Raw genomic sequence first — 21,646 nt, forward strand, 5'->3', positions numbered from 1 at the left:
AATCCGTTCCGGAAGTCTGTTCCAAAGCCAAAGCGTTCCAAAACCAAGGTGCGCTTTCCCATTGAAATGCAAATGCAAAACGGATCAATCTGTTCCAGACTTTAAAAAACAACCCCTAAAACAGAAATTTAACATGAATTTTACTAGTATTGTAAACAATTTTACTAGTATTGTAAAGACAGTATTGTAGACGATAAAAATAAATTATTATTTTTTCTTACCTTTCTTAGTCATTATTTGGATGGTGTGCTTTTATCCATTTCCACAGTCACACAATAAATCAGTCAGTAGCTGAACTGGGTTCCACACAGTCACAATAACAAATTAACTGGAAAAACCTCAAAAACGCAAAGTAGATAGCAAAAAGAAAAGCGCCAAACTTATTCCATTACAGAAGTCCTTTTGACTTCCAAAATGTTCAAAAACCAAGGCACAGCTTCTGATTGGCTGCAGGAGCCTCCTGTACTCAAGTGGAAGTTGCTTCGGCTTCCAAAAAACGTTCACAAACCGGAACACTTCCAGGTTATTGGTGTTTGAGAACCAAGGTACCACTGTAAATCTAAGATGATGCCACATAGGTAAAAAGATCCTGTGTGGATGTTCCGGATTCTTCTTTTTCTTTTGGTAGGTGTGCAGAGCCTGTTTCTGTGTCAGCCTAGTAAATCCTATTTTTAGCGACACTACAAGCCCGCTAGGGATAGGAGTCAGCAGCAGAACGGCGGCAAGAGCTTCACTGTTCCTCTGATTGCTTGCAGGTGGGATGCTGAGATGTGTCAATCAAACCCCGTGTGCATAATAAATTGGGAGACACAGTGTGTGACATGAGAGGAGTATTGAAGCCTGTCACTAAGCACCGCTGATTCGGGGGTGGGGGCGGGGGCTGAGAAATAATGGTATGCCCACATACTGAGAGTGTGAATGGGTGAGGGAGAAATTGCTGCTTTTTGCATTGCTTCCTGTTTCATTTCACAGGATTTATATACCACTTAATCATCAAAAACCGCCAAGCAATTTACTTAAAATATACATTCCTATTACCAATAAAAATACGATGCTGAAAACAAAACTAAATTTCAAAATGTAATAAAATCAAGAGTTTTAATCAAATATTCATTATAAAAGAAAATTACATTTTTAAGCACCTGTCAAGTTTCTGGGTAGGCTAGCTTCAACAGGTGCTAAAAACAATGAAGCTATTATATTTATTTAACATGGAACCAGCACGTGGAACCAGCACATTACACACACACACACACACACACACAAACACTATATATATATATATATATATATATATATATATATATATAAACACTTCAAATATGGGCTCCATATGCCTGGGTTTTCCTGGACATTTTAACTGGCTCCTGGAAACTCTGCCAGGACACCATTTTTGACAGATGAATCCCGGCTTTGTCCAGGAAATTCTGGACTTATGGCAGCCTTATGTTAGCTCATTTGCTGGAAAACAAGGGTGGTGGCTGAATCAGTGGCGGAGGAAAAGGGGTGTGGTCTAACCCAGGTGTCATCACTGGGGGGGGGTGACAAAATGAGTTTTTTTAAAAAATTGGGCTCACAAAACGTTTTAGGAGTGACGTGGTGGCTTAGGTTTCACAATGCCTTAAACGGCAGTGTGGGACTTGCGTCTGCCCTCCACCTCTCTCTCTGCCACCCTACAGCTGAGGGGGAGGCAGCAGAGAGGCTCCAAGTGGCAGAGAGGCTCGCCCCGCCCCCATGGGCAGATCACCACGCCCCCGGCTGCAGGACACGCCCCCGCACCAGGTACCCAAGCGGCTAGCTACACCGCTGGGCTGAATACTTTCTGTTCATTTAATGGTTACCCAAGCTATCTGGAGTGACAAATGAATGACTTCTAATTTGTTACGCTGAAAGGTGTTTCGCCTCCAACAACAACCACAAAGATACCCTGTAAAGTTGGACAACGGAAAAGGTAAAATATCTCACTTTTGGAAGTGGGTGTTTTAAAATAGCACACCTGACCTGTTCTTTGGTGAGAAGAATGAGAAGATCAGCTTGTCCTCACAGAGGCCAAAGGTCTCAGAATCAATGTTTACGCAATTCATTTTCAGCCAGCCTCACTCCAAGCCATAATCAGGCCGGAGAGACATGCATTTTGGTTCTTGGAAGAAGGACTTTTACATAATGGTAGCCTGTAGAATGGAACTGCGTATAAAGGGCTCGGAGGAATGGGCAGAAGGAGAGAAGATTGCCTCACAAAAGTGATCACTTGAAGAGTACAGTTTAATTTTTTTTCAGCAAGCCTTGCTTGACATTGACAAGACCAGCTCCTTTACTTAATAATGTGTAGAGTTGTCAACAAGATACTCTACCTTCTAGGCAAAAAAGGAGAGACAAGACTAGAGCATGGGTTGGTGTGGCTCGGTCAGACCTGTGACTAGGGGTAACACTGGTGTTTTGCTTTTATTTACTACATTTTTAGACTGTTTTCTACTCCAACAAAAATGCCACCCTTTCTCCTTTTTGGCAATAATGCAGTTTACAACACATAACCGTATGTGTTGTAACACCTAACATTTCCAGTTCTATCCAAAATGCCCAAACCAAACAAATCAGAAATGTGATGAGCTGTGTATGCCTAAGAATTCCTCATGTAACTTGAGCAAATTGACCTGATCAGTCTCTTGCTGGCTTAAATCAGCAAATAAAATGGAGATGTGAAGTGAAGAGATTCCATCTTAGTACTCAGAAAGAAAAAGAGTGCGACTGAAAAATAAAATTACTTGGAATTTATAATGCTGGAATTGTATAGGTGGAAAGATAGCGACGGGCCCAAGGTCACTTATCCAATAATGTACGCAGAATACAATCCCATGAAGAAAGGTGAATATGACCCCAATTTAAATTTGCAGATCACAGGTTTTACCAAACAGAGCTCATAATTATGGTGGTCATCCAGAAAAACATTAGAGCTCTTCCTAATCCTGTGGAAATAATGCACAGTGCTCAGTCACACCCTTAACTATACAGTGGTACCTCGGATTATGAACAGTCTAGCCAATGAACTTTTTTGGATTACGAACACTTCAAAACCAGAAATGAGTGTTCCAGCTTGCGTTGTTGTTGTTTTTTTTTAAAAAAACCCATATTATGATGATGATGATGATGATGATGATGATGAACGTACTCCATTTGGGGATGGACTTCCATTTTGTTGGCACAGCCTTCCCTTCCTCAGCATCACCCAGAAATGGAAAAGGGGTTTTTTGATGCTGCAGTTATGTGTGTGACAGAGGACACCCATATTGTTCAAGTGGTAATAAATACTGGGCTGTGTGAAAATGCATCTGGTTTCTGGGACTTCTCTGTGTGCAAGGGGAAAACAGAGAAACACTTTTATTGTTGTGCTTCCCCTGCAGAGTGAGAGACAGCCGTCTTTGCGCTTGTGTACCTGTGGCAACTGGGCAAATGGCAGCGGGGCTAGCTGCCCAGCATCTCTGCAATGGGTTGTTGGCGGCACAATTCATAACGGTCGGCAAGGAAGGCACCTCGCCACCTGCTCCCATTCGCCTTCAGTTCTCTGCAACTCCCCCAAACTCCAGCCCTGGTGTGCCCTCCCCATGGAAGGAGACCCGTGAGGTATCCTCGAGTCCAGCCTGCTCTTCCCCATTCTCTCCCAGTGTGGTGTAGTGGTTAAGAGTGGCGGACTCGTAATCTGGGGGACCGGGTTCGCGTCTCCGCTCCTCCACATGCAGCTGCTGGGTGACCTTGGGCTAGTCACACTTCTCTGAAGTCTCTCAGCCCCACTCACCTCACAGAGTGTTTGTTGTGGGGGAGGAAGGGAAAGGAGAATGTTAGCTGCTTTGAGACTTCTTAGGGTAGTGATAAAGCGGGATATCAAATCCAAACTCTTGTTCTTCTTCCCAACCTTGCTCCATGGCTCTCTTTTCCTTCGCTCTCCCGGGGATCAGGAGTCAGGGGGTGGCCCTGGGGGCTGCAGGAAATCTGCGTGCTCTCCCCTGCATGCTTTCCCCTGTAGGCCTGCTGCATTTCTGTTACCAAGTAATTTGAAGTAATGTTCTGTAAGTAGTTTAAATGGCTATATGAAAAAGATGTACAGTGGTACCTCGGGTTAAGTACTTAATTCGTTCTGGAGGTCCGTTCTTAACCTGAAACTGTTCTTAACCTGAAGCACCACTTTAGCTAATGGGGCCTCCCACTGCCACCGCTGCATGATTTCTGTTCTCATCCTGAAGCAAAGTTCTTAACCCGAGGTACTATTTCTGGGTTAGCAGAGTCTGTAACCTGAAGCGTATTGTAACCTGAAGTGTATGTAACCAGAGGTACCACTGTATGTGAAGATTCCTTTTCTCAGAATGCACAAATATAGCATTGGCTAATTTTTATCCTACCAGCAATACAATCTTAAACATGTCTACCCAGAAGTAAGCCACTCAGCATTCAATGGGACCTACTCTCAGGAAAGGTTGTATAGAATTGCAGCCTAAATCCACATTTCTGTAAGGATCAATAGAGTCATGCTGGCTATACCTTATAAGCTGCCAGAGAAGAGTTTTGTTTCCTCTAGCTTAAGGTTACCAGATTTTTTTCAATGAATCCGGGGACACTGTTCAACTTCAATTGATTTTGTATGGGGAGTGATTTGTAAATCCAGGGACTGTCCCTGGGAAACGGGGACGTCTGGTAACCTTACTCTAGCTGGGATCTTAGGAAATAGTGTTTGGAAATATAATTGTGGGCTACACCTCTCGAGGTGATTCAGGGTATCTCAACAGATTCCTGGCAAGGCTTTGCAGTTTATTGAATCACATCTAAGGGTAGGAACCACTTAGTGAATTTATAATTGCATTTGGCAGGTCACGCTGGGAAACAAACTTTTACCACACATGCAGAAAAGCTTCTTACTCCGCCATGATGGATCAGACCTGGAAGAAAGTACTTCAAAGCTGTCAATAGCTGCTTGTAAAGTGTAGAGTTTGAAACAGGGAAAACATGATCCCCCCCCCCCCCCGCCCTGCGTCTGAATGCACAAGGCTTCGTTCGAAAGCTTTGCCTGGTTTACCCATCTGGCTGATGTGAGAAATGAGATATTGATTTCTCCGACAGCCTGCAATCAGGAGAGCAGAGAAGCCTCCATGCAGGCAAGGAAACAACACAGGCTGCTCTACCTGCCCTGACATCCTGAAAATTTTGTTTAATAATACACATGTCAGCAGGAAATGCATCTTAATTTGCAGGAGATGCATATATAGAAACTCAGCTGAAATAAAACGCCTGTGTTTGCCATACCCTGTGATTGTAACTGTCTTGTATGTGCAGTACGTATTTTCTCCCTGTGTGCATAGTTACCTGTGCATAAGGAATTTATAAATATTTGGGACTTCCCTTGAAAATGGTTTAGAGATTGCAGCAGGTGAAAAACACAGCTGCCACTGCTCTGAAGGTCCTGATGGCTCGTGTGATTCAACCTTGAAAAACCTGCACTGATTGTATATTTCCTACTAAGCCCACTGAAAGGTGATGTTTTGATGTACAAAGTCCTAAATGCTTAGGGGCCATTTTCCTGTCCTGCTCTTGCTTGGCAAATGCCTGGGGAGGCACCTCGATTACGGAACACCTTGCCCTCTAGCTTTGGCTGGTACCCATGTTGTCTAGTTTTTGGCATCAGCTAAGATCTTATTTCAGTCTTCTTTCAGTGGTTTGCTCAGTATTCTTGGATATGCTGGCCCGTCATGTAATTGCAACAAATGGAACGTAGTTGCATTAGGTACTGTTTTAAACTTCTGACTGTTTTAATTAGCTGTTGTACTGCTGTAGCCATCCCTGCAATTTTTGACAATGGGTGAGATAAAAAGATTAACAAATATATTATGGAATAAGTTTTATTGACTTAGAGTTTTTATATTTATATTTATATTATTTATATTTATATTTATATTTATATTTATATTTATATTTATATTTATATTTATATTTATATTTATATTTATATTTATATTTAATTTATTATATCAGAGCAGTTCACAACATAAAATCACACTATTATAAACACAAAATACATAATAAAAATAAGGACAAAACAAACCAATAATCTCCCCCTCCCACGACAAATTTAAAGGGCATTGGATGCCAATAAGCCAAAGGCCTTGTTGAATGTTTTTGCTTGGTGCCTAAAGGTGTATAATGAAGGCAGCAGGTGAACCTCCCTGGGCAGAGCATTCCGCAAACGGGGAGCCACTGCAGTAAAGGCCCATTCTTGTGTTGGCACCCTCCTGGCTCTCATTTGGTATGTCAGACAACACCAGTTATCTTGATTCATACTGAAGCCTATCATCCCTTGCAGTTCAGCAGTTTCCTGCTGGAGTCCCCATTTGAAGTTACTTTGTTCAAGACTGAGTGCCTTAAGAACAGCAACAGAGTGTCATGGAAGGTTGAAACATTCTCTTACTGGCTTCTGAATGTCCCCCGCCGATGTCCAATCTGTGTCCCATTATGTTTTTTACTTTAAAGAGATGCAAACTGGACACCAGAAATTTGAAGATAACATAGCTCCAAGTGCCAAACGAAGACTATCAGAGCAGCCGCTGCTGCAAAAACTAGCAGCAATAAAACACCACAAAATCAAATGGCGCATGAAGGATAAGAGCATTGATGTCAAATGGGTCTCTATGGCAAGGGCATTTCATTTACGTGGGGAACCACATAAATAGCCTTGCATCCAAGGTCTGCTCCTCTGACCTCTGACGCTGGGCTTCTGATGCAGGTGACCACAGTGAACAGAGCTGCCTTCAGATGGCTTGAGTTGCATGACGAAAGCAAGGTCAAGCACTTTAATATGTTTGGTGTCATCCAGAGAAGGGTTCAGCTAGTGTGCCAAATGCTATCAGTGAAAGGCACCTTGAATTTTTCTGAGCATATGCTTATTCTGCACTTAGCATCCATTGAAGAGTGCAGTCCCTAGATCGTTACTTCTGGGGGTGTTTCAGGGGTGTGTGTTTATACTCAAAATTCTCTACAGGAGTAAAAAACAAAAACAACTTGCAGCTATTTCATCTGTTCTTCTTTCCATCCCTTCCCCTTTCACTTATTGTAGTTTCTTTACTAATTGGAGATGCTGAGATTGGAAAATGTAGCCATTTTCCAGTGGCTAATTTCATGCTTGCAAATCCCCATAGATCTCAGCAAGAGAGTGTGTAGTCTCTTGCAAACAAGAAACCACATGCTAGGATTACAGTGACAGAAATTCATATCCTGCAAGGGCTGTATTTAACAACAACAAAAACCATCCATTGCTCTTTGTTGCCATTATACTTTTTTGGAGGATTTTCTCTCTCCAGATATGAGATAGGCAACTGCATGACCACATCTCTCTCACTCTGTAATCTGATTTATATTAGATCAATGGAGACAGCCACCACTCAACACATCTTAGCATGAAATACTTCGTTTGCAATTTTTTTTTTCATGCTGTGCCCTTCACCCAACACTAAGAACTGTATCAAAAAGATTGCATTGTTGATGCAACTGGGAGTTCATTGTGGAAAGTAATCTATAATTGCTAAATAAAACCATGACCGTAGAATAAATGTGTGGCCCTCAGAGCTCCAGGGTCTTGGCTCAGTGATAACAGCAGATGTCTTGCTTGCTGAAAAGTTCCAAGTTCAATTCCTGGCATCTCCAAGATGAAGGAATTAGAAAATCAGGACTAGGAAAGGCCTTTGATTGAGACCTTAGGGAGATGCGGCCAGATAGAATAAACAATGTTGATCTACACAGTAAACATAAAAAATGACCTACACATCCACTATGTCAGAAGTATGAAGCCTCCTGTGGTCCTTCAGATGTTGCTGGACTCCAGCTCCTGTCAGCCCAGCCTGCATAGAGAATTGTGGGAGTTGTAGTCCCAACAATATTTGGAAAACCTCAGGTCTCCACCCCTGCCATATATAGAAAAAGCATGTGCTCAACCCAAGCACATGTTAACCTTCCTTTCAGTGGCCCAGAACAATGAGACTTCTCATTTTTGGACGTCTCTTTCTGAAAGAAGCTCCTCAGCCCTTATGGAAAATGTCAACAAAACTGAAGAACCCCATCATAGGGCTTCTCAGAGATTGTGACAATGAAATGTCTTTCCATTGTGCTTGAAGCCATGGCAAATGGAGTCAGCTGATACATTGAACTGCCATTCATCAAATGGAGAGCAATTAAGATTACAGAACTATATACTGTAACATACATGTAAAAGGATGAACTTATTGTTTCCCTCAAATATACTTTGATTCAAGGATCACTATGGTTTCAATGAATACTTTCCAAATATCATTAAATTTGCCCATACACAATCTTCTTCTGAAAGCAATCCATTCATGGTTGCAAGAGTTGTCATGTCATCTATCCATTGATCAAAGGAAGCCATGTTTTTGTCCTTCCAATATATCAATATCAATCTTTTTGCAGATGTAAGGGCATTGAGAATCCATTTACATTGACTGTCTGCAATCCTAAATATGTCTACTCTAGAATTATTCCTAATGAGTTCAATGGGGGTAATTCTCAGGTGAGGTTTGTATTGTAGGCTGTAATTATATTCATTTTTTTGAATGAATCACACTGTAAGGTAAAGTAAAGGGACCCCTGACCATTAGGTCCAGTCGTGGCTGACTCTGGGGTTGCGGCGCTCATCTTGCTTTACTGGCCGAGGGAGCCAGCATACAGCTTCTGGATCATGTGGCCAGCATGACTAAGCCACTTCAGGCGAACCAGAGCAGCGCACGGAAACGCCGTTTACCTTCCCGCTGGAGCGGTACCTATTTATCTACTTGCACTTTGACGTGCTTTCGAACTGCTAGGTTGGCAGGAGCAGGGTCACACTGTAGCACAATTCTATTATTTTATTTTTTGTTATTGGCCTACTGTTTTATACTGTTATAGGGCTATATCTTAGCTTCACTGATGCAGATCATTTATTTTGACCTTGAATGACTCCAGATAGGTAAGTTGAAGGACTCATGTAATTTTTATGATATTCATGATTTCACATAGTCAGTCTGATGCATGAGAAGACATCAAAAGAGTTATGGCTTAAAGTAGGAACAAATGGTAAAAAGATACCAGCGAGGGGGAAATGTTTCAGAACATGGTAATTGTACATGGCTACTGTTAATGGACAGAGTATAATATGATAGATTGTTCTGCTACACAATAATTAAAATTTTATGTTGCTGAAATTAATCTTTAAAGTTGTCTAGAAGAATATGGTGAACGCTGTCTGCAGAAGTATGGAGGTTTTATGCATGTGTTTTAAAGAGTAAGAAAAATTATAATAATAGGGAAATGTACTAATTAACAGTAATTTTACATTGGGCTTCTAGATTTTTGGCATTTATATGCTTAAAAACAATAATGGCATTTTTACAACCAGGGTTTTTGAAGTCCCTTTTTTCACTTCCCCATTTTAATGTCTCATTACACGTATGCATCCCATTCCTGCACAGATTTACATCTCCAAGTCCATTGATTTCAGTGACAGACCTAACTCAGCACAGGATAAGGCAATCATGTCAGATGAACACACACTTAATTCTTAGCATGGCATATTCACTGTAGAAGTAGCAGCAGGAGGGTGTTCCCCAGTCCCAGAGGGATGAGGTAGCTTTGATTTGGCAGTAACCAAATCCATGAGAGTGAGATCTGGGATTAAACCATCAAATATGGCTGGTGCAGAATCAAAGTACTGTATTTTTCTGTGTATAACGTGCCCCCATGTATAAGACGCCCCCTATTTTTCAAAATTCAGAAAATGTGGGGAGATTGCCCAGACTTGTTGAGCTTTTCTGGGAGGGGGGTGACACAAATCTCTCACCCGTCTGACCACCACTGACACTCACAAAGGTCGCAAAAACTCAGTTACAGCACCTCTCAGGTGGGTGCCATTCTAAGAGAACAAAGAAGGCATTCATGGTGAGTTTAGGCACTCATTTTTCTACAAAAATAGCACTGATTGTGGTACACTTAAAGTCACATGTGAAGGGAATTTTATGCCTCAGCTCAGCCACTTACCTGACCAGTGAAAGCCTTTGTACAGCGGAGGCATGATCCCTCACACATATAACATCATCTGATGTGACATGAAGCCCTAATACAGTGGTGCCTCGGGTTAGGAACTTAATTCATTCTGGAGGTCCGTTCTTAACCTGAAACTGTTCTTTAGCTAATGGGGCTGCTGCGCTGCCACAGCCCAATTTCTGCTCTCATCCTGAAGCAAAGTTCTTAACCCGAGGTACTATTTCTGGGTTAGCAGAGTCTGTAACCTGAAGCATCTGTAACCCGAGGTACCACTGTAGTGTGGATGCTTCTTTCTGCAATCTTCCCCCTTGAACAAGTCACAAGCTCCATACTTCATTGAGTTCATTTTCCATAATGCCAGAGCCATAGTTATTTCCCCATAGTACCAGAAAGGAACCATTTTGCCCTTGCATTCATCAATTTTGCCAGCACGTTGACACGTCTAGCACTGTTCCCTTCCGTGACATCTAATCACATTATCATCTCATGTTCTGTAGGCTTCTGCATGATGCACCTGAGTGACAATATGGATTTCCGTCCACATAGTCAATGCTCAGCCATGTTCTGTTGAATATTTAAGAGCCTTGAGCATGGATAGCCTGAATGGTATTTCTGCAGTGCAGTCTCATTTGCCATTTATATTCTCATCTTGAGGCCCGGAGATCTATGCAAGCTGTGGATTTATTGACTAAGATTTTGCCCTTCTTCTTTTAGCACAATTCTACTCCTATTTAGGTGATCTGGGTGTTATAGATATGCTCCTGGTCCTTCCTAGTGTTGGTTCCATTGGGATCTATATAATTCAACAGCTTTTCTTTCCCTGAACCAGAATATCTTCTTCTTCTTCTTTTGCCTCCCATTACTACCGAAACACATCCTGTAATAAAATCACAGCAGCATCCCTAAACGGTATTTTCTTCCATCACATGAGATGGTTGTGTTTCCCACACACAACTGTCATTGCAGACAACTGTCATTGCATCTGAAGGGCAAAACACGATCCCCTGGTAGTTATTAGAAAACAGGAAAATGCTACATTAAAACAGCTCCCTTTCCAAGAAGCCTGCATGACTGCTTGAAAAAACACTGATTGCTGCTTGACAGAATCTGTGGATAAAACATCAAATCCCTCGAGTATCTGTTATTTATAGACATTGTCTTTAAAAGTGTGTGTGTGCTTATTTCCATGTATCTGTATATCAATAGATAGCATCTGAAAAACTCCATAGGTTTCATGGTTTTCAGCAGAATGTTACATTATTTTCCACAAAACATTTAAGATCTTTATTATTATTATTTTTTGAAGTTAACTGCTAGTCTGGCATTTTCCAACCATATTTTAACACCCTTTACCTTTACCTATATCTGATTATCATTCCTGCATCCCAGTCAAAGAATCCATTGTTGTGAAGTTCTAGCTACATTCAGAAGAACAGAACTCTTAACAGCTGCTTCACTTTGTACCAGAAACTGTACAATCCTGTGCATGTCTACACAGAAGCAAGTGTACACTGGGGAGTGTATAAAGGATTTTAGAGGACTGGCATAAAGCTACAATCCTATCCACACCTCCTTGGAATAAGTTCAAGCAAATCCAGTGATACTTACCTTTGAGTAAGCATGCATAGGATTCTGTTGATTTCCTCCACAGAGTTTGATTTGTCTATCAAACACAGCTGCTATCGAAACTCCACTGCAAAAGCCCCATTAAAACCAGTTGAAGTAACGGCTGCAGAGGTAAGACCTGGCAGAATGCACTATGTCAAATAAAACTTGCCAAATGAGAAAATTTACTTACAACAAAAGAAGAGGAGCAATGAAAGAATGCATTCTGTAGCCCGCAACAATGACAGATACTCAACAGTATAAGGTAAGAGAAATATTTATTTAAATTTTGCACAAGAACGAGCTTATACTGAACAAATTTAATCAAGAACTAAGTGCAGTCGAACGAGGAAATATAGATGACTTCTCCCATCAGACAATATTAAGTAGTCATGCCTGTGCATTATTATTATTATTATTTTTTACAATAACTTGAATCAGTTTCTCAGAGCTGTACATATGTTGTTGCAACATTCAGTGTTTCCAAAAGATATCTTCCTTTTAAAAAAGATTTCTGGCAAATTCTGTAGTGAGCAATAAAAAATAATGATGATGTAGATTCAAATATCATTAGGCTACAAAATAAATAAATCTGTGGCCATGGATGAGGTGTATTTTCAAAACTCCAGAAAGCTTTTTACATTCTTGAGGATTCCGACACCTTTATACGAACAACATGTCAATTTTCCTTTAGTCCAGTATCTTACATAATGATGTCAAACACAGACTGGACCAGAAGTTGAACCTCACACCCAAACACAGGTTTATACATCTGAAGTCATTACTAGTCTTACACGTTTCACCCAGAATGAGGAAAGTGACAGCTCATTCAATTCATAGCATTTCTGCACTTTCATTGGGGGGGGGGGTGGAAACTGGTCTTGCTCCAGTTTTGGCTTTATACAATTTTTGGTCTGTAAGTCTTTTGCGAAGGAAAAAATTCTATAGCCAGAAACTGCCTGCCTGTGATACATGGTCATTAGCTTCACAGTTCCTGAAGGCAATGTGGATCCACCGAACAACAAACATGCCCATTCTAGAGAAGACAAAGAAAAACAAGAGAAAGTGATTTACATTCATGCAAACAACTTTGTTTAAACAGAATATAAGCATGACTGCTTGGACACGTGCTGAAATACCAGCATTTGCTACCTAGTAATTCTGCATTACATTCTTTCTGATGTTCCGGTGAAAATTAACTTAGTGGCTTTTTTACTTCTGAATGTCAACATAAAGAGAGCAATTTGAGTTCCCATCAGGCAGTCACCCAACGTATTTGCATGGCAGAGGCAGATTCCACTGCTGAGCCATGCTGTCAGCAACCACACATTTGCACAGTGCAGAGTGAGGCACATGCTGCTTTCATGAATGGTCAGCAGTTCCAAAGAGGAAAATGCCACACAAGCCAGCACTCTTCACTAATGTCAAGAAAGGACTGCATGAAAAAATAACACTCAACTTTTTTTCTAGCTTACAGTAGCCTTCCTTCCTTTCACCTGTTTTACTAGCCAGAAGCAGTGTTCTTTTAGGAGATACCCAAGGGTTGAACTTTCGTTGTTGTTAAAAAGTGTGGCACTTACTGTAACAACTTCATGGTTGAGTACCGGCACCTATTTTTCTAGAGGACGAAAACAGCACTGGCCAGAAGTAACTTATCCAGAAGCACTTTACAAGCCTAACTTAAAGCAGTGTTTCCATTAAATTGAATTGTTAGGTGAATGAAACTGGAGAAATAACTTTCGCAAGTTTCCACAATTCATTTTAGCTTTAAAGTACTGATGCACACGAGATGGATAACCATGTCCAGAAGCTAATTAAATTGAGGTATTAAGATTGTAAATTAGCTTAAATCCGTTTGCTTTGGTTTAAATTGGACTGTATGTTCTAGGAAGCAGCGCTAAATAAGCTGTCCCCCATGTAGTTTGGTTTAAATGGCTTGTGGATGGGGCCTGATTTCTCCGGATTATAAAGCCTAGGCCCACAATGCCTCCAACTTGCTGCACCTAAGCAGATATGGGTCAAGGCAGCATCTGGCTGGCCCATCTATTGTATGCAACCTTGAGTTTCATGATGGAAGAAAGGCAGAACATTGAGGCACTAAATAGATAAATTTGCAAACATGGATTTGTGGAGCCTTTGGACCCCAGAACTCTAACTTAACTTACATTTCTTCATCCGACACACATTTCCCGTGAACAGAGGGAAAGATGTGATTGAATAAACTTAAACTATTCAAGAAAGGGAGGATAAAATTGTTTCTCCTTCCCTTTCCCAGTCTGGGTCTCTTACAGTACAGAAGATTTAAAGTAGGTGATCGTTCAGAAAAACAATACCAAAACAAAAGCAAACACATTTTGATAAAGTCACACACTTGAAAGGACTAAATGCAATTACATGTCAATTCTGACTACAGTGGTTAGCGGAGTCTGTAACCTGAAGCATATGTAACCCGAGGTACCACTGTATTTTTACTTGTTTTCAATAGATGTTTGGTGGGAACTACATGTTTATCTTCATATTGGGATGCAAGTGAAGAGAGAAACAAATTGTCTCTCTGTAATATTTTGACACATTTAGCTGTGTACAGTGGCGGACCTACATTTTTGTGGCCCTGAAGCTTGAACGGTTATGGGGGCCTTTTCACAACCAGCAACAAGGTCTGGCTAACCACTGTCACTCAATGGGGTTGTTCCATGACAGTTCACCATACCTTTACATCATCTGTGCTACTGACTCTCAGACTTTGGGATTGTTGAAATACATACAACAAAGAAGTAATTCATTTGAGTCTTGTGACTCAGATTGGGTCTACTAGACCCAAAAGTTTTAAGCAGTGTGGACTTAAGTCACTTCTGGAGCACCTCCAGGATTAAGGGCCCTCAAGCTTAAGCTTCACCATTTTTGCAGCAGATCTACCCCTCCCTGTATAGTGACATTTTCAAGTTATGCATTTCTCTGCTTTCTTATCATTGGCTGCTGGTGGTGACTGTGTGGAAAGACAGACTCCATAATGCCAGAACACTGAGGTGTGCTTAGACATTACAGGAGGAAAGATGTTGACATGAGGTGGCCAGTTCTGGTGGCAGTCCCATGTTAAGAACATCACATAGTTACTGTCTTTATAACAAGTTTAGCCTATGGCACCTGGTATTCCAGGTGGTCTCCCATACAAGTACTAACCAGGCCTGACCCTGCTTAGCTTCCGAAATCAGACGAGATCGGGTGCGTTCAGGGTACAAGTTTGCTTAGAATTGCATTTGGGCAATTTGTTATTTTATTTTCTTGACTTGCTGTATGACGGGATCCTAGAAAACCATGACAGCAATCCTGCTGCTCACTTTTTCCACTTGCAGTTTTAAAATGGTTTTGTGCTTAAAGCTGCTTCAGCCGATGCTCGGCTTTTCTGGATTCTTAAATGATTTTATGTAAACCTATTTTGTTGTAGCTTGGCTACAGAGGCTTATCCTGCAGCTCTGACCTTCTGTGAGATGCACTCTATTAATGTACAGAGCATTAATGTTTCATTTTTTTACTGTATACACAGTATACTGTACTATTAGTCTAATTTGAATGACCTTTTTGGATTGTTTTAAAATTCAGGTGCCGAAATGCTTATACCATATGTTAGGCAAGAAATAAAGCACAGATTCTGTTTCAGGGATAAAGTAGTATATTATGATTTCCAGTGCATCAACATAAAAAAAAACTCCAGCTGCTCTTTCATTTCACATATTCTTCCCCAGCCATTCCCCTGTGTATGTGGTTACAAGGAAAAATAAAATCTGGATGTATGCTGATAAATCCATTAGGTAAACAAAAAAACAATTAGTCCACCCCTAAATTTATTTGGGAACAGATATGGGATGGGTGGTCCCTGGGTCACAACATGGGGGCCACAGATGAGCACCCCCCCCTATGGTGGGTCAGGAAGTTGTGCACAGTCCTAAAATTACAGCTGAGTTTTCTTTTCATCCACTAAGCTGCAATCCTATAGACAGTTACCTGGAAATCAGCTCCATTGAAGCCAGTAGGGGTTACTTCAAAATAAGCATGTAAAGGATTACACTGTTAGGCTGTGATCCTGCAACCCATTACTTGGAGCCAACCCCACTGAATGCACGTGAGCTACTTTCAAGTTGTGCAGGCATGGATCATATGGATGACATAATAAGACTGTGGATGTTGGGATGAGGAGGTGGTAAAAGTTCAATTTATCTAATTCTGCTCAGTTTATTGGTATGAGTTAAGGACATAGGAAGACCCTGCTGGATGAGGCAATGACCCATCTACTCTAGCATGCTGCTTTCATGGTGGACAATCAGATGCAGGACTTGACTGCAACCTTTTCCTCATTTCTGATTCCCAGCAAATGGTATTCCAAGGCATCCTCCCTCCAAACGTGAAGGCACAACATAGCCATGAGGGCTAGTGGTCTTATCATTCATAATCTTCTTTTTTAAGCTATCCAAGGTGGTAAACACCACAACCTCCTGTGGGAGCATCTTCCATAGTTTAACTACATGCTGTGCAATTTTGTCTACTCTACATCTTCACATATTCAGCTTCATTGGAAGTCCCGGAGTTTTAGTGTTATGAGAGATGGAGAAAAAACTTTTCTCTATCCACTTTGTCTGCACCATGAAGAACCTTATACATTTTTTCTCTAAACTGAAGAGCCCTAAAGGTGGGGTGGGGTGTAGCAGGTAGAGTACTTGTTTGGGTTCAGTGAGAAAAATAGGGAATGCACTTTACATCACTTGTATAAATGAGAACAGTTTATTCCAGTCCCTTTTTCTTAACTATTTTTAGAGGCTGCAAGAGTCATGTCAGCATATCACTTTGCGCCCTTCTTCTTCAGATAAGTGTTTCTTGTTGACCCTGAGGAATACTAAAGACCCAAATTATCATGTGGATTCTGTTCCCTTCACTTTATAAAAACAAGGAAGCAATGGCTGTATTTCCATTATTGCCACGACAGAACATGAAAAAGTGTTTGATCACCGCAAAGCTTCAAGATTGTCTTGGGTAATTTTCTTCTTTTGACAGAAAATACTTTTTTTGGGGGGGAGGGGAGGTGTAGAAGGTTATAGCCTATATGAGAAATCGTTTGATAGTTTAAATGTCTTCAAAATGCCCCCAAAAAAACTGATAACAGCAAGATCAGCAATCACAGCTGAGCAAATATATTTCCATAAAAAGTATACCATATGTAGATGCATAGAGGGCTAGATAGCTTCAAGGTCAGACAGTGTGTGGACTTTCGAGAATTTTGCCTTGCTGGTACATCTAAACCATTATCCAGATTCTTGAATGCTCCTGTCCCCCTGGCAGAAAAGAATGATGTCAACAACACTGAATGATTTATGTTGCAAGTGTGGAAAGAGACATCCCAGTGACTAGATGAGATGCATCAATATTTATAAACCGTAAGGCCGACTGGAAAAGACCCTTCTACAGCTCGATTTAGCTCTTCAGTACCTTGCACTGGCAGAGGGTGCATTCTGTGCCGTGCTTGATCCAAGAGGACCCGGTGAAGCGAACCACATTAGTTTCATCCAGACAAGTCTTGGTGATATCGTTCCTAATGGTATCTGCTTGACAGGGGTCAGTGACGCAGTGAGGGCAACATTCATTCTCAGGCAGGGTGCTGAATTCACACTCCATATCTGGACAAGGCAAGGGCCAACAGTCCACTTCACCCTGCTGTTTTTTTTACAAAAAAATGGACAAAGGAGCATTAATTCTACGTTGTTATATCATCATCATTCATATTATGTTAAGACACTATTATACCACCATAAAAAGGGACAGGGAAGCTTGTTCAGGCTGAGGGTCATATTGAGTGCTGCTGGGGATGCATTTTCCCACTAACCTGCCAGAAGCCCCATTGAACACAGTGGGACTTCTAACAAAAAGTGGCAGAGGTTTGTGATGTGGATTTGTTTGCAGTTACTAAAGGCAAGCAATGGAAACTGAATGATTAAGGATCTAGCTCTGAGAAAACTGGGCATGCTAAAGTCACATTGATTTAAACAGAGTTAAGTAGTGAATTGTTCATATAGTTCCATGGATCTCAAAAGGTGTCAAGCGTGTTTTGAATTGCACCCTGTGCTGGGGGGAAACTTCTTTCCGTGATAAGGACTCACTTTCAATAAATATTTGCAATGTACTCCTTGGGTTTCAATTATTTCAAGCTGCTCTTTCAACCATGATTGGTAATGAGGCATTATTTCTATTCCCTAGATCCATTTTTTTTACAGTCAAATATGAACAATAGATTTTCATGCTGTGATTAGATGTATCTTCAAATTACAAAAAAAGGAGATCCCAACTAAACATCATGGGGGGAAACTTTCTGACAGTAAGAGCTGTTTGACAGTGGAATGGTCTCCCTTGAAAGGTTATGGTCTCTTCTTCCTGGGAGTTTTTTAAACAGAGGTTGGATGGTCATCTGTCATGGGTGCTTTGGTTGAGATTCCTGCATTGCAGGGGGTTGGACTAGATGACCCTTGGTGTCCCTTCATAGAATCATAGAATCATAGAGTTGGAAGAGACCACAAGGGCCATCGAGTCCAACCCCCTGCCAAGCAGGAAACACCATCAGAGCACTCCTGACATATGGTTGTCAAACCTCTGCTTAAAGACCTCCAAAGAAGGAGACTCCACCACACTCCTTGGCAGCAAATTCCACTGTCGAACAGCTCTTACTGTCAGGAAGTTCTTCCTAATGTTTAGGTGGAATCTTCTTTCTTGTAGTCTGGATCCATTGCTCCGTGTCCGCTTCTCTGGAGCAGCAGAAAACAACCTTTCTCCCTCCTCTATGTGACATCCTTTTATATATTTGAACATGGCTATCATATCACCCCTTAACCTCCTCTTCTCCAGGCTAAACATGCCCAGCTCCCTTAGCCGTTCCTCATAAGGCATCGTTTCCAGGCCTTTGACCATTTTGGTTGCCCTCCTCTGGACACGTTCCAGTTTGTCAGTGTCCTTCTTGAACCTTCCAACTCTAGAATTCTATGATTCTATCTACAGTCTGAAATGTTCAGTCTTTGATCAATTGAGCAATAGGAAAAAATAATTTCATTTTTTAAAAACTGATTGAAACAAATATGCATAGTAAAAGAACAATTAAGGCAGATGTAACTCAGAATGGTTGCAAATGGTTTTGATTTAATTGTCTATTGTAGGAGGAGGACTTACCAAACAGCGGCATTGTTGACAATTTTGAACCCAGGTGTCTCCACTGTTGTATAAGATCTCACCGCTTTGATGTAGACACTGACTGCTGAGCCTTGGGTCACATTCGGGGCAGCAGAATAAGTCAACTGTGGGGTTCTCACAATCACATACCATTCGCCGACACATCACGTATCCACTCTACCGTTGCAAGACAGAGCAGCATGCAGTAAAAATTAGAATCAGCTTGCATAACTATGGTGAGGGAAGTGAATAACTAATAGTTTGCAAAGCAACAGAACTAGTTTAAGAATGGGAGATTTGATTTAAAACAGGATTAGGCTAATTCACTGTAGGTAAGGCTAAGTTCTACCTCCACTGCCTCAGAGCAACAGTCACAAGAGAGGAGTGTGTTATTGCATGCAACTAGATAGGCCTTTTGTGTAGGTCTGCGGGGCTCTTCTTAAATTCTCAAAGCTAATTTAAAATGAAGGAAAGGATTGAAAATTTGTAATATTGACAATATAATGGTTCAAATAAGGATGGGCTATGTTCTTTGAATATAGTGGGTTGGATCCAGCTGTGACTTTGCTCTAGCAGAATGAGCTACTGTTGGTGCAAATTGTGGCACGTGAGTTTTGCCGACAGCTCCTCCCACCTTGCCATCTGTTGGAAACAGGAAATTTGGGCTAAATTGATTATTTTTCTGCCTTAGTAAATCGGCAGTGGTGACTTAAGCATACCACCTTCATCCCTTGGGCGGGGGAGGGAACAAACTATTCTAACTTCAGTTTCCTGCTTTGCTTTTTCACCTTTTCCCACCCCTCAAAGAACCCCCTGCTAAAGCTGATCAGACTTACCTGGCAGGAGCAGACAGAGCACCTATCGTTTTCCAAAACCCAAATCTGCCCATTGTGTTTAATTTTGCCTTCGTGGACACAGTCACCTGTGCAGTTCTTCCCATGGGGACACCGGCAGTCATAGCCACCATCCAAGTTAAAGCAAATGGTGTCATTGGCACAACTGTGCCTTCCTGTCGCACATTCATCAATGTCTGCAAAGAAACAGCCATGAACTGATTTTAAACTAAAGACACTAACAAAAACTATATAGTTGATAGAAATTATCCTCGGCCATTAAGCCTCAGCTCCATAGTAATATGCATTCAAGTCTAAATTCTTCGTATTACAATTTACACACCATTAATTGCGTGAGTGGAAGTTCAAGTGAAATAACTGTGCGGAGCCTTACTTACTGTATATTAAGCAAGGAAATTCTTGTACGAACTTCCAGATATTAGCTTTAAGTACTGGGGTAGTATTCTGATTCAATCTATCGTACCCTTGGATTCCAACTTGCTGAGGTTCAAATTCATGGGTACCTTGAAGTTGACTGGAAGTTGAAAGGGCTACTTGATTGCTAGCCCAATATGTGGGGCTGTTGGGACCCATACGAGAAGAACTGTTGAGAGTTCTTGGAGGCAGCCCCAACCTACATTGCAGAATTGAGGAGCCATGTGGCACTGGAAAAAGCAGAACTGCCAAGTACTCCGATAAGCCTTAAGTTTGCATGTGGCTTGTAGACCCAGACTGAGCTCTCTCTGCCTTGCTGGTGCAATCTACAGCTGGCATACCTTCACTGCATCACAACATTCACCAGGGATGGAGAACCTTGGCCCTTGGCTGCATTACCAATCAGCCCCAGGCTGCATGGCCAATAGTCAGCGACCATCTGAAGGGCCAAAGGTTCCCCAATCCTGATATACACCTTGCTTAAGCTGGGTGAGTAAGGCATGTGAGAAGAGAATGGGTGCTGCTATGCCTCATTTTCATCATGCAACAACCCAATATGGATGCCGGCTTTGCCAGCATTGGCTCCAGGGTGGCTTGCAACTTGGAACCATCCTCAGATGCACTTCAGGTACACGGGTTATGCTTTTATGGGCTATGGACCATTTAAGCAAGAACAAGATGGACTTCAAGGACATTGTTAGATGTGATCAGCACAAGTTCTTCCTTGTTATTTCTTAAGTTTACTTCATCTAACTTTTCCATCAACTCCTGCCTTGTTGAGTCTCAACGTTAGGTACAAGCTAGTGTCTGTTCTTACTGGAAGCCTGAGGACAACTCAGATTCTCTACTACAGCATCAGGTCTTTTAATTACAGCTGTAAAAAGTGGCATTTGTAGGGTGGAAGAGCAATAAAGGGAGAACTCTGTTTGCTGATTAAACTGTATATCAAGTTTATTTAAGTAGATTTTGTTTTATTTATTTTTTAAAAAAGCAAGCAAGCCAAGATCTCACAACTAAACATATTAAGCCAAAACATACAAAACAGATTTTAAATGTGATATAACAAATATGGGCTATGGGTAATAAATATGATGAATCCTTTAGAGCTAAAATCAGACCCTTGTGGGGAAGCAGCCTAGTACACTTGCCCCAGGCCTCAGAAGGCTAAGCTGGCAGGGGGCCTCCGCCAGAGGCCTGCCAGATTTATGCTGTCATGCCAAGAATACCCCGTGCCTCCCAGCCAACTGGGGACCTAATGGGTGGAATGGCCATGGGCAAAATGTATGCACTTACAAGGCTTTGATAGTAAAATCCAGACCTGTGTCACTGCCAGTTCAAATGAGGCAGTGGCACATCTCATAGACAAGACTCACACACCAGGCCTCATATAAGCTCTGCGCAGGCCTGGCTAAACTAGCAGCAGGATATCCATGTACTTACAAATTAATGTGCCTATATATTCTCTCACACATGCTGCCATTTGTTCTCTAGAGGTGGTCCAACTT

At 41.5% G+C, this 21,646-nt stretch overlaps 1 protein-coding gene across 3 annotated transcripts in view; it reads right to left on the reverse strand.

Annotated features, from left to right (window-relative positions):
- Positions 1-11,931: 11,931 nt before the first annotated feature.
- The window catches only part of NELL2 (neural EGFL like 2), a 120,597-nt gene continuing 110,882 nt past the window's right edge, over positions 11,932-21,646 (reverse strand). For all 3 annotated transcript variants that reach the window (XM_083399593.1, XM_083399591.1, XM_083399592.1), the window contains 4 exons: positions 19,710-19,903; positions 18,874-19,050; positions 17,149-17,373; positions 11,932-12,706 (listed from right to left, as the gene is read on the reverse strand). In XM_083399593.1, coding sequence (XP_083255719.1) covers positions 12,656-12,706; positions 17,149-17,373; positions 18,874-19,050; positions 19,710-19,903 — 647 coding nt within the window. In that variant the 3' untranslated portion in view covers positions 11,932-12,655. The remainder of the gene's footprint in view (positions 12,707-17,148; positions 17,374-18,873; positions 19,051-19,709; positions 19,904-21,646) is intronic.

Source organism: Podarcis tiliguerta (genome assembly GCF_965153285.1).
Source record: "Podarcis tiliguerta genome assembly, chromosome: 10".
Taxonomy (NCBI): domain Eukaryota; kingdom Metazoa; phylum Chordata; class Lepidosauria; order Squamata; family Lacertidae; genus Podarcis; species Podarcis tiliguerta.